General features: G+C 46.1%; 4 protein-coding genes across 4 annotated transcripts; 3 read left to right on the top strand and 1 right to left on the bottom strand.

Moving 5' to 3' along the window:
• Positions 1 to 7960: 7960 nt before the first annotated feature.
• BO87DRAFT_393816 (uncharacterized protein) lies at positions 7961 to 8509 on the top strand (the record flags this gene model as incomplete). Its single annotated transcript, XM_025625079.1, has 1 exon — positions 7961 to 8509. The coding sequence occupies one exon, from the start codon at positions 7961 to 7963 to the stop codon at positions 8507 to 8509; it is 549 nt and encodes a 182-aa protein (XP_025483872.1).
• On the top strand, positions 8225 to 9269 carry BO87DRAFT_167145 (uncharacterized protein). The gene has a single exon (XM_025618295.1). The coding sequence runs from the start codon at positions 8624 to 8626 to the stop codon at positions 9176 to 9178; it is 555 nt and encodes a 184-aa protein (XP_025483871.1). The 5' UTR covers positions 8225 to 8623; the 3' UTR covers positions 9179 to 9269.
• A 1760-nt stretch (positions 9270 to 11029) lies between these two features.
• Positions 11030 to 12114, top strand: BO87DRAFT_455923 (uncharacterized protein; the record flags this gene model as incomplete). Its single annotated transcript, XM_025628693.1, has 2 exons — positions 11030 to 11293; positions 11383 to 12114. The coding sequence occupies 2 exons, from the start codon at positions 11030 to 11032 to the stop codon at positions 12112 to 12114; spliced, it is 996 nt and encodes a 331-aa protein (XP_025483870.1).
• A 60-nt stretch (positions 12115 to 12174) lies between these two features.
• Positions 12175 to 13482, bottom strand: BO87DRAFT_393814 (uncharacterized protein; the record flags this gene model as incomplete). Its single annotated transcript, XM_025625078.1, has 5 exons — positions 12175 to 12195; positions 12671 to 12937; positions 13046 to 13132; positions 13164 to 13196; positions 13237 to 13482. 5 exons carry the CDS (start codon positions 13480 to 13482, stop codon positions 12175 to 12177), a joined length of 654 nt encoding a protein of 217 aa, XP_025483869.1.
• Positions 13483 to 13964: the final 482 nt, after the last annotated feature.

Genomic DNA, 13964 nt, shown 5'->3' with positions numbered 1-13964 from the left:
TACACAACTGGATCTGGGGCCACCCAAATTCGTTCCCGCCGCTTCTTTTTTAGGCTTCAATCTAGACGGCCCCTCCCTCTTCCTCTTAGGGCTGTTTTTACTCCCTCTCTGATCGGTCGCTGCCATCACTGTGAGCTTAGTATTTAGTACTACTAGATACTTACTTACGCTACAAATATACTTCCATCCACTGATATGCGACCGTCCCCTAACTCTCTGGAATCCCTTTCCGACCCGGGTCTCTCCTCTCTCAGTAGTTCTTCTTTAGGAAATCATGGTTTCACGAACCACATCGGAGACATCCACCCAACAGCAGGCATCTCTGGTTGACCGCTACAAAATTCACCCTCTAACCTTTTCGACAGACTCATCTGCTAATCTACCCCTCGCTGTTGCGTAATAGATTATTCTTCATTATATCGGTTTCTAAATTGTTGACTGATCACGTCCTCCATCGGCAAGATGACGGACCATGGTCTGGAATATCTTTGGAACGTCCGAGAAGCTGTCATTGTCGATTACTTGCTACTACTAAGTAACTCAGCCTCATCGGACATGACTTCCTAGCCAACTCCGTCAGAATAGCTTGACTCATCTGCTGGCCAACTGACCACCACTGGCTTCCAGACTCTTCCGATGCTGACGATGATCGAAGCGGGGTAGCATCTGGGGATAATTCCAGAGGTTCCGAATTCTCATTTGACCGTCCCTTGGATAATCACGGGCCACGGCTCCCATTGAAGATTTGCGGTAAAGGTTAAGTTGCGCTCCAGCCCGACCGATCGGATCCACTAAACTAGCTTGTTTTCTGGTGATGAATCAGAGTTTATCCTCGCCAACAGTTAACAATGGCCTGGTGAGGTCCGTGATAAATTACCTACGCTATCATTCACTAATTTATCCCTATGTAGGGGCGGGATGTTAAACTGTATGATAAATTCGATCATCACCGGGCGTAGTTGAAATAGGAGTCTTACTACTACTACGAGCCACTGTCCACTGCAACTGTAATAACTAGTGCTTATCATCATCCTGGATTCCATATTAGTCCCATAATATGATCATTACTACTTACTATACATGCAAGCCCCCAGACTTCCAATCAACTCGTTGCATGACCATGACAACATGAGCCCTGCAGCACCAACAGATAACTACCTCTACCATTATCAGTATGGCGCAATTGCTACCAACTTGCATCTTATTGGACATTGCATCTAATGTGCTATCCCTTCCAGGATGCATGCCTTAGTGGCCTGGAGTTCAAATTTGCCAACTACTTCAACCCCAGTAGGCACAGCAACACTCTGAATATCCCAATATCGACTATGTTCCCGTCTAGATATTTGAAAGTCCATTGCTTAGCACACTCTTCGGTTTCTCCCTCTATGCCAACCTCAGGTAGTAGAAGCACGCTTGGCTAACAATTTAGCTCGGCGGGCCTTCTGTAGTATCCCTTGCATCCCAGTAGGACACAATCACAGCGAATTAGGTTTCATCCGCCCTGCCTGTACAATGGCCGCGGAAGACAGGGGTTGTTATTCTGAACGTAGCTCACATTGCCGGCCATTTTTGCTTTATCACGGATTGCCCATTGGGGGATCTCATGGCATGCATGTATTTATGTGGTGTAGCTCGAGTCGACTCCGAGAAAATGACCTTATCGTCGATGAGCGATGCGATTGATTGCGAAACATGCCCATATAATAAACGATAAAGAGGCAAAGCGGGCCGTTGCAAGAGGTCATCCGCATACAACTCTTTTGCCTTGCATGCACATCAACTAGTGGCACCCCGCTAGTTCTTTGTTTCCAGGACATTAACCGTTCTTTTTGTGAAGTGGATCAAACAGGAAAAGCAATACATAACACCAAACGAAGAAAAGAAAGACTGGAATCGTGGGGAGTCGAGCGGGAATTATTTCCAACCATTCCTGGCGTCCTCCCTTTTGACCCAGCAATCCACAACCCCATACAAGGATTGCAGATCCATGCCACGACTGGGAATTGCTGTGGAACCCTACTCGACGCGCATGTCATGGCAAGCACGACGTATTCGTGATAGATGCTCCATGATAATAGCATTGTCAGTACTCCGTACATTTGGCGTACTCGTGTCTCTCCTCCTTCTGGATACTCGAGAGGCTAGTGCATCTAAGGCCCCAAAGTGTCCACGGAAACGGCCTTCGAGACACTAGCACCAGGAGTGTTCTGCTCTTATGACAGTGCCAGATACAGTAATCATTATCATGCCATACGCATCAAATGTCACACGTGCCGCTGTTTGGCCATCCAGGTGGGCGACCAAACTGTTTAAGCCAGAAAGTTCCGTGGACGGAAAACACCTGCCAAGCGGAATAATAAATCCTATCGATGCTGTCATACTGATTGCTATGAGTCACATCCACTATTCTCCGCTCGACACGTTTCTATCCCGCTGGGGTGAAGGAAGGTTTGTAGCGCGGCTGGTCAACCATGAAAACCTTCCCCATCAACCAGCACAAGCATATCCCACGACCTCAACGTGTTTGCTGGTACCACGTCACTATGCCTTGCTGTCAGATACTAACATCCGCGTTGGTTCTCACATACCCCACGTCAGGCTGAGACATGTCTCGGTTGTTCCTGTCTGTACATCAGACTATCGTCTGCCCTTGCATGTCCTCGAGGGAGTCCACCCGCCTTGTGGATGCCGTGTCTCTGAGGCTGAAAGGGGGACAACTCCAAATATTTTAGCCCTTTTGCACCAGATGAAGTCGAGTTATTGGTTTCTCGAGGCAAAAAACTCCTGCCACATATGCTAACGGTTCTGCATTAATGCAGTCATATTGCTGGTTTGCCCAAGATCACTCCAACCAACATCCTTTCCATGTAGACTGCAATAATGAACCATTATGGATTCAACGAGTCAGTCTACACCCACTTCTGCATGATTCAACTGCTAGGAGTGAGCTATGAGAGGGGCTACTATGAAGTGGCGGGCATTATTAATGCTAGCCACCACTGACTTGCCGCCAATTCTGGGACAAAGCCACACGCGGCAGCCTTTTGTCAAGGCTTGCGAACCCGCAAAGATGACATGCGCTTTCAAAGTCAAGGGGTGCCAACTATCTGAGAAACTCAGAACGCAATATTATCTTGGCAGAGCAAAGTATTGATCTAACGGCCATCGCGTTACCTTCCCTTGATTGTAGCGTCGAGTTGACATCCATCTTCTACTTACTATGATGCTGGCATTGATTCCGCAACACTACCTAAAAGCGGCACTGATTCTCACCGGTCGAGTGCTATAACTATTTATCTATCAGGTACAGCTTTAAATGACTCAGTTCGTCACCTTTATAGACATACCCCGATCGTAGTCCTCTGAGAGCCTAGAGAGATACATCGCCGACGCTACAATCGCAGTCGGGTTTGCGACTAGATTCTCTATACACACATGTTAATATTGGCAATGCATACCTAGCGACAACATATTGATGAATATTATCCTGAGATATGTCGCTCGTGATTGTGTGACAGACCAGCTAAGCTATAACATAAAGCCGCAGGAAACAATGAGTTTAAGGTGTACTCGAAGCCAGAAGTTTTGAGCAAGAATTTGCCAAGCACTTCGAAGTCAAACCTTGACACAGTCATCATCTCCGTCAAATATCCAGCGGCTTCTGAATGCCCTAACGTTTCCTCAAAGAGCCTTGGGGCAGCCGCCTTACATTTATGGAAGTCAAAGAAGACCAGACAATCTCTTCCCCAAATCATGCAAATGCCGTATCGTTTTAGTAAGTACGATTACAGTGCCTGGTTTGTTAAATATAACAAGGATGAGTTTTATCTGCGCAGTCGCAAAGATGCTCGTTTCTAGCCAATCGGCATCCATGTATTCAACAGACATTCGAAGAATACACCCACCAAACTTCCTATGTATTCGTCAATAATATATAACATCTGGGAATGGAAAGGTCAGTTCTATTCTCTGCCATCACTTCCATATAGAAAGCGCAGGACTACGCCAGACATCCAATATAAGATTCAAGTCTCCCCAAAGCCTCCAACTTAAAAACGACTACTATATGTGTGGACCAATGTGCACTAGATATGATTAAGCACCCCATTAACTTAGCTGACAATATGTAATTACGACGATGCTTAGTTGAGATTAGGCACTTTCAACTCTAAGATGTTCTTCTCGGTTGCGAGATACCCAAGTCCTGCTTTGAGAGAAGGGGTCTGGGCTCGTAAATATATACAAGGTTCTACCCATCAGGCAGTATACCCATAACGCCAACATCATCACATTATAGGAAATTTGTAGGCCCTACCAAAAAAAGAATCAGGAATGATAATCACCAGCTAAGGTTACATATTCTTCTCACATTCTTTGACATTGGTACTAGACACAACTGCGATGAGGTCGAAGGTGCTTGAAAGGCTAGTAAGGAATAGACACGGGGTAAATTTATATACTATTCGATATCAACTTTCTCGTAGTTATTACACTGCAGCTCTAAATTTTGAACGCTAATTGCATGGTAAGTCGTAGGTAGATACACAACTTTGATGTCTCTGACGAGAGCCCGTCCTCTAAAAGATCATTTCTCCCTGAGAATTTGGACTATTTGAGAAGTAAGATCTAGTCTCAACAGAAATATTGTGGACCTCTTTACCAAGCTTGTCTTTATATATCAGTCGCCGGTGATTTGCTACGACTTTCCAGTACTGATGTCGATTAGGTGCTGATTAATATACCGATGATATTGTTCGAAGGCTTGCAATAACATGTCGTCGGAGTTTATGTTGTATTTAACAGTGTACTAAAATTCAGTGGACTTTACCCGCAAGGAGAGAATTAAAGCTAATTAAAAGAGAGTGTGCAACTTCATTCATCCGCATAATAACCTGTCGAGAACTAGCGTTGAGCATGGCTACTAGGTGAGATCTTTTCGTATACCAGAAATATACACCGGAGTAGACTAGCAAGAGAAGTAATTGAAACATCCCCGTTGGTTGGGGCAAGGGATATCATTGTGTTTTTTTGTATGAAGTGAATATACGACCAGTAAAAACGAACATAGTATATATATTTCTAAAGTCTAGTGGAAGACTAGTCCAGGCTCCTTCTTTCTACCGAGTAAGAGTCCAGATATCCCATAATATCATTCTTTACAATGAACATCTGCTCCCTAATGGTATTTATCCCCTCAACAGCTAATGCAGCCATACTACTCAAGAAATGAAACAACCGACCTACACGGTATGACTTCCCTGACATCTACCCAGAAACAATCTGACAGATGAAATTCCTCTGCCTGTCAATTCCCGCACGTCCATAGAATCATTCCACAGGATCGTATTGAACCGAATATTCTTAAATATAGATACATTCCAAGATCTATATCTCTACAATAGTCACAGCAACCGGGGCGCTACACAAAATATACAACATAGATATATCCCCTTTGTATATTACCCACCCCTGACTAGTTGAACGATCGACATACCAAGATCACCAGAGATACCAGATACCTGATGCTGCGACAGTGACGTGAACTTGGTATTCTGCAGAAGAGAGAGAGATGTGGGGTGGGGTTGACGCTTTCAGGAATGTGGCGAGCGTCGGGTTCGGCCAACGAGTGCTTGTTTTATATTTAGTAACGGCATGGTTGGTTGAGTGATCTCAGACATATTATGTATGTTGTTTCAGTTCTATATACAGATAAGTGGACGTTGCTGTGGGGGTTGTTTTGGGAGGTTTTGTTAAGGAGTGTGGTTTTATTTTCGATACTGATTGATGGGTTTTATTGATGATTCTGGGAGGCTTTAGTGGATGGCTTGGGAAAGAGGGGATGATGTTGTGGTTGGCTACTCGTATGTTTTCGAGGATATATATTTTGGTGTGAGGTTTAAAGTGGGGAAGATGATAGTGATAAAAACACGTGATATGTATTCGGTTTTCTTGAGCCTTAGATTGAAATTATGCATATGAGGCTAAAGTGGAATTCATGGCTGTCAGCTCGAGGATACATTTTGACCACATACGATCGCCACTCCCGCTGTGTACAACATATTTCAACAGGGAATGGTGGATGGTTACCTCAGATACAAGCCAAGGGGGTTATGGTAATCCAGTTCGAGTTTTTCATCCACCACATACTACTACAGTATGATATGCCTGAACATACTGATAGTTTCCATAGCAAGAAAGAGCGGTATCCTCTATCCAGAATATGGATAGGCCGCTGTTAAAGCATGGAATACGGAGGTGCCTAACCGTCCGTTGTGTTTCACCATTGGTGACAGATGGACCCTGCATTAGTTGACTAGCACATGACAGGTTGTTTCTGATGTCATGTGAAAGAGACACACCTCAGCTCGCCCGTAAGATCTTACAGTAGTATGGTAAACTTCATCACATGTGATGAGACCAACGGCTGACTGCTAAGTAGGCAGGTACGTTGTTGTCCTTTGCTGGTGCCAGCAGAGCTTTTGCTGTGTTTGGATGTTTTCCCGGGCTATCGGCTGTTTTCTCCACCATCAAATCAACTCTCGGAAGTCACCACAAACAGGTTGGCAAGATATTGCTTGGCGAACCAAAACGTCATTCCATTCCCTCGACGAAGATATGAAGAAGTTAAAATAGAAGCGTCGCCACGGATGGCTTCTCACAATAAGCCGAAAAGGGTCCTCTGTTCTGGAGAACAAAGTAGATAGTCTAGATAGTCGATAGATTGTCTTACCCCTCCCTACTGTAAGTGCTACTGCTAGCCTTGTGGTCCTTGGGGCACTGAGACCTTGTTGGTTTTCGCTTTCAGGGGGGCGCGCAAAGATGACCTAAAAAAAGGTAGACAAAAGAGGGGAAGTGCAGGAAGACAAGAAAGACAGAAATAAGAAAAAACCGATCTAGCTAGCGTAGGTACCGGTTAGTCTTTTTTTTGCACAGGGGTGGGCAACGAATGATGAAGGGTTTAGTTGGCAAAGAATGGGCCAAGTCAGGCACCGTCGACGCGTGATAGGCCAGATGGCCGGAATGGGGAAATTACCGGCGAACCTTAGCAACCACGCCAGCGACCATGCCAAGGCCGACTAGGCGTAAAGCGGAGTCTTGGACCACGCTTGAGTGGAGGGCCAAAGACGAGTTTAGTCCCCTTTTGGTCGAGGACGAGTAAACAGCTGACTAGACTAACTGCGAATAGTACTGGTAGTAAACTCTGCCCCAGGCCAACTGTCCACCCACCCCTGCCTGCACTCGGTCTGGACTGCGCCTAAGCGCCCTTGCGCCTCGTCCCTGTCGTGCCGGCGTCCACCGGCCTGCCTCTCTCCCTGCCCTGCCCGGCACTCCTCTCTCCTCCCTCCGTCGTCTCCTCTTTCTCACCCTTCCTGCGCTCGCTCTCTTTTCTGCCCTTTCTTTCCCTTTGTTCCTTTTCTTCCATTCTCCCAGGCGACAACCCCCATACCAACCCCTCCCCTCATTCTTCCTCCTTCCTCCACCCCCGTCACGTTCTCTTTTTCCTAAGCAGGTGTCGGCTTCACTCTTTCAGCTGCTCACCTTGCTGTCCGTTCGTTCGCTATAACCAACCTGGTCGATTTCCATCACCCCAGTTGAAGCCAACCTCCCCACACTCGCCTCGACTACTTGATCCTACCGACCTGATACATTCCCTCCTTTTGTCCCACGATCCCGTCTCCAACCGGTCCTTCCATACGAAAAAGAAAGAAAGCAGATCCGACAATCTGATTCTATCGCCACGAGACCCTTGTTGAGACATTGTAAGTGACTGTCGACGACAGGCTGCTGTGCTGTGTGCCATATCCAGAATTGACCCGGGTATCGGAGGAAATAGTACAACTTCAATTCTTGAAATAACTTCGCCGTATATCGAAAAGCACGCGGTTACTATCCAAACTCTTTCATTCGGATTGCATCCGAAGACCTATCAAACACAAAAAATCCAACCATCAAAATCATGTTCAACCCTATTTCGAAGCTTGTTCGGCGCGGTGATTCTGGAAGCAACGATGGTCTCTCTCCCTACATGGTCGATCTCCTGATTTCCCTGCTGGTTCTCATTCTGCTCGGTCTCGCCCTGGTCGGTGCTCTTCTTGTTCTGCGCCGCAAGCGCCTGAACCGCGAACAATCCGAACTTCCTGTACACAACGGGCAATGCGTGCCCAACCACCGTCGTTTCACCGTCTCTGCTTCGCCGAACGCCAAGACAGAGTCCGTTCTGGTTTATGACGAGAAACGCAGTCTCATTGAGAATTCGTCGAGTCCCCCGCCCAGTCCGGTTCCCGAAATTCGCATCACGTTCCCGGAGGAGGAGGACGAATCCGGCAAGCGCAAATCGGGTCGTGTTGTGGTTGTGAGAATCACCGACGCAGGTGGAGTGGGCTTGGAGCCTTGCAACGAGGAACTTCCGCCGTATCAGTCCAGCGATGCGGAGCGATTCCAGTCGTTGGATATCGAGCGCATGGGTGGGCTCAAAGAAAAGGAAGCCACCAATAGATGGTCTTAGAAGGATCGAACTGCTGAACGACAAACCGTCATCTGCTCATTCTTCCCATCGACTGATACCCCCTCGAATTACCGACGTCGCCTGTTTGTCGCACCTGGACGAGATTCGAAAAGCATGACGATATCCCGGCGAAGATTTGCCTCGTTTCCATCTCCGTATTTAGACCGCTCTGCTTCATATTACCTTCGCGACTTGCACATACGCAAATACTCCGTCCTGTTTAGCCACCACGCTCGCCGTTTGACCCTGGGTTTCAGTCTCGACCAAACTTCAAGCGCGTCAAGTTATAAACTGACCGATCTGTGCTTACTGGCCCGACCTCTGTACAGCAAGGCTTGCTGGTTTTCCTTGATATTTTGTGCTTTATTCTCCTTGATAAGGCGTTCATTTCTTGTGCTTGGCCACTTTGGTTCTCTTCACCCTGCCACGTCACTAGGGTTGAAGAGACGTTACGCATTGGTTTGGTTGAAGTTTTCATTCTCCTTTGCATTCTTACTTGCTTCTTATCTTACCCTTCTCTTCTCCCACGCTCGCCCTCTACAAGTCTCGGGTTTGCGTTCAGGGGTGTCTTACAGCTGGATAATGTATGTACCTAGTCTGACTCTGCATTGGATGGCCGCCTCACGAGGTGTGAGCCCCAATGAATGCGTTTATTTGATAAATACATGAACTCTTGATCAGCGACTTGACGAATTTCAACTATATTGGACTGGTGTCTACCCGTCCACATGACATAAGCTCTGACCTAGGAGTGACATTTGGTTCAGCCGTGCTTACAAGACAAGATGTACAATGAAAGCAGTTTAGCACCTTTACTCAAGGGTAAACTGGTCTAGAAGCCGTTCGCATCATTAATGGTCCTGGTAAACAAGGAGAGAAGCCCTTTGTCGTCCGGCCGAATTACTTGCCCTTGAGAGTGGCAAACAAAGCCTGAAAGGGTCTCTTGAAACATTCCACCAAAGAACAGGGTTAGCTAGCCGTGGGACTGGAATTAGGGCGGAAATGAAGCTAAAAGTTATACCAAAAGTACTACTAACTTGGCTTGTTCCTCTGGTCAAGAAGAAATAAATCATCGAACGTATTATCTGAATCGACACTAGGTTTGTCCTGTACCTTCAGCGGATAAGAAAAGATCATATTCGTAGAGGTAACGGTGTAGTGGGTTTCTCGTATAACAATATGATAAGGCTTTGGACTTGAGTCATTGATTATAATAGTTGGATAGGTTTCTGACTTGCAGGTTGTATACAAAGTGATTGTATTGGATTGGATCTTGTCACTTCGTTATCTCCCTATTGTACTTGGTTAGCACGTGGATACTAGTTATGTTGGGCATAAAAGCTTATATAAGGTGGCTTAATGTTGATTAGCTATAGTTGATTAGTTGTTCTACTCTTCATCATGTATACCATCTCACTTCAGCCAACCCAAGCTGTTGATAACCAGAGACCCCAATATCCGTGGGAATATCATTGGCTATTGCCAGTTAAGACAAGGAGCTTACCGAGCATTCCAACATTCGCCTCATTCACCATTTAAAGCCTCCGCCATTTGCTATAATCAGGCAGAGGAGAGCGCAGATAACAGCTATTCCCATGGAAAGTACCTTATGATAGAAGTCGAAACAAGATGGATTCTACCATAATGATGTGCCATCCAATAAAAGTGCATGCTTGTTCTTCCTTTGTCTCTTGCTATGATAGGTTCAGATGCCACCGCGTGATATGCTCTCAATGGTGGTGATGTGGTATGCACCCTTCGACATCGGAGATTGTTAGGAAGATAGCTTGAGCATGAATGGATAGAGGAGTACCTCCCTTGGTGTAGTGAAAGTCACAAGATACTGATGACTCTATGGTTTCAGGTACCTCGGGTTCGGCCACCGCACAGAGATATAGAGGATGGAGAGTCTGCTGAAGAGTGGAGCGATTTTGAGACACACTAGTGATTGAAAGAATTATGGATTTGGGGTATTGGCTACTCTTGTGGGAAGATCAGAGACACTCGTAACGCCAGTTGCTTACACCATTCGGGTTCGACCACTGTACAGCAAATTAGAAGATGGGAGTTTGCTGAAAGCGGATTGGACTTTGAGACACAATGGTTTGTCTGAAAGAGTAAAGAGGAAAGCCCTTCAATGATAGTCGGATTCACGAGACGCGCGAGGTACAACAGGAAAGATGCTGGGTACAATACAGTGTGAAGACAAGTATCTCAACGGCTGTGTCCGTCTCGTTTGATTCGCAAGAGGTATCTTCTTCAAGACACCAGCAGGTCACAAGGTCATTACCAAGAGGTCTCGATCGGCTATACTCTGTGACCAGATGGATGAGACCGAGAAACGTATTCTCCAAGATCAACAGAAACAGAACTGATGATTCAATCTTAACTTATAAAGATGCCCATTACGTCCACGGCATGATTGAGGAAACCACTTAACTTATCTCATCTCAATCCATCTCATCGCCTCTCATCGCCTCTAATCCCATCTCGTCTCACTTCAGTCAACTTCCTTGCACTATGGCTACTCCAGCTTCTGCTTCGATGCTTACTTCTCTTAGGTCGGGTTTGGCTATAGCTTTAGACACAGCTCGAGCTCTAGTTCCTGCCCCGGCTTTGCCACCAGATTTATCTTTCAGTTTCCTCAACCCTGCCAAATTCCCTGCATACCCGAGTCCCGAGTTGAGACGATACGTGGCATGGCTGCTGAGGGAGGCCGAGGTACCTGCCTTTCTATGGGGGCCCGAGATAACCCGGATATACGGAAGCAAGAACAAATTCCGAGTAAGTAATCTTGAAAAAAATTTCCTATACCCCTTCACACACTGTACCACCACTTTCAGCTCAGCTGGCTAATGTAATAACCCGCACAGTACCACCTCTGGGCAGTAAAGGATGAGGAAATGGAGAAGGCCGTGCAAGTGCTCGATAAGGCTGGATTCCCGCCCTGCCAGAATGGCCTTCGTTGTACGGTCTTTGACCCTCAGTACACTAAACTTCCATCTCCCGACCATCACTACCACACAGATCACAATTATGAACAAGATAGTGTCACTAGCGGTGTCTATTTGTACCGGAAGTCCCGACTATTCCCATCTCTCCCTGATCCGCCGCTTCACGACCTGGAGCCTAATGACAGATACTATATGCTCAATTCCGACGAACGGTTCCCACACTGGAACATTGGTGCTAGTGAGCGCTCGTCTGAGCAAAAGTACCCTGTTATCGTTCCTACGCCTGCCAGATATCTGGAGGCCATTTGTCTGCTGGCTGTCCGTTATATGGAAGGGCAGCATTCGAGTATATTTTGGAACGCGGAAAAATATCGCATGATGAATCTCCTGGGCGATAGGTTTGTCGATGTATTACAATTGAGCGACCTTGACGAACCATGGTATGAATATTGCAGGCGAAATGTTGACCGCAGTCATAGCAACCGCGTGGATGACTGGCGAGGTCGCAAGTACCAGGTCATGATCTATGCTGATCTGAAGGAAAAGGGCCATCTTCAACCACCTGAGACAAAGGAAATTCTACAAAGTAGAGGGTTGAACCCGGCAACTGCAGAGGCTAGGGGTTTGTTTCCGGATGCACTACTCACGTGAGAATCAGCTCGCTTCACGCATCCTATCGCTCTATATCAATCATTGCTTGCTATCCTTCACTCATACACGCTCATTCTCTTGCTATCTCCTTTTACATATATCATTACACTCATTGATAGTCTGTATGCTGCTTCTAAGTGTTACGAAATCCAGCTTGTAATCCTTTGACTTTGGAAGTATGACACCGTGTGCATAGTATACACCGAAAGCATGCTTCTCCACCACTTTTCTCCAAGTTCCTGCAGTAACAGCAAAACAAATAGGTACATAGAGACAAAAGAACCGAAATGTAAGCAGAAATCTCAGCAAAAAGACAAGCAGACGGTAGACACAGGTAGGGCAAAAATTAGATTAATGTAAGCAATAAACATAGATAGATCAAACAAACAAAGAAACTTTTTTTCTCTGGGTTTCAAATAAGAAAGGCCAACAGACACATTAAACAGCAGACAATGAACGAAACAGACACAACAACAACAGAGAACACAAGCGAGCGACTGAAGCCCCTGCGGGATTGTGCTTTATCGAAGATAACCTCCCAATCGAAATCTGGGACTTTCCCAAATTTGGCAAGATATTCATTTGAATCATTCAGAATCTTCAATTGATCAGACGTCGGACGATGCCGAGAAGTGTAATTGTGATCGAGATTGATAAGTTCGATAAGTTTGACCACGTCGGCGGCATCTTTGTCATTCTGCTCCTGGGATCTCATGCCGCAAGTATAGGCCTTGCAGACCATGAGGTCCAGTTTATCAATGAGCGGAAGCCTGGTGTGATGAAACTGCTGAAGGGGCTGGAAGCCTGTGGGGACATACGGCAACTATATAAACGAGAGAGCGAATACATCAATCATTACCGTATTTGCCCCATTGTAGAGATCCGCCTGAGGATCGAAAGGAGAGGACTTCTAGCCTGGAAAATTGCTTACCTCATTTGTCGGAATTATGCTTATACGGGGACGGCCGAGAGCCATATTCCAGTATAGCAAATTTGTCGGCCGCTCGAAACCGTTGATCTGGGCCAGTTTTGCTTTGATCTTGCGGGACCAACTTGGGGGGATGAATTGCGATTTCCAAATTCTGCGATACTTGGTCAGCAGATATCCTGTATAGCCCTTACTAGTATTCTGCTTGCCTCTGTTTCTTCTTCGCGGATGTAGCAGTGGACTGTCAGGTCTCCTACGATGAGGCATTGTAGCTCGTCGAAGTCATCAATTGCTTGAAGGTCTGGATCAGTCATGAGTAATGTAATGAACTGCATAAACCTATCAATAGTAATGTCATTAGTGGGCTGAAGGAACGAAACAGTTGCCTTATAGATAAAATGTGAGATGAATTCCACGATGATTTCAACGAAAGGATGCATTGCAGACGATAGGGAGTTTGTCGTGTAGATGAGAATACTTCTTGGTAAAAGGACTGTGCGTATGAACAAGGGTGTAGGAAAAATGATACCTAGAGAGCACAGCTTTTGAACGGGCAGTTGGGCTGGATGGATGTTTTATATCAAAGGAGTGGCCTTTGGCGTTAACATATCGTAGGGGAAAGAGAAACAATACATCTGTCGTCATTAATTCTCGTGACTGAAAGACATAGTTACCTTCAACATGTGTCCCGATTGTGATTTACTGCAGATGCACTGAACCCAAGCCGAAAGTCAACCCAAAAGTCAGATTACAACGAACCTTTCCAATAACGGAGTGCCCGGACACTTTCCTGTGGCTTTCGTCATAAGAGGTCTCAATGCGAAGTAAGCCTATCGGTGGGCCATCCATATGTGGAGTATTGAGTCCCTTTCTTGGAGGGCTGTGTAGATACGCGACGACCTGGGCATGATGAATTCTAGGC

The sequence above is a fragment of the Aspergillus neoniger genome (genome assembly GCF_003184625.1).
Source record: "Aspergillus neoniger CBS 115656 unplaced genomic scaffold BO87scaffold_4, whole genome shotgun sequence".
Taxonomy (NCBI): Eukaryota; Fungi; Ascomycota; class Eurotiomycetes; order Eurotiales; family Aspergillaceae; genus Aspergillus; species Aspergillus neoniger.
Note: the sequence above shows the minus strand (reverse complement) of the source record. Positions and strands in the feature narration are given on the sequence as shown.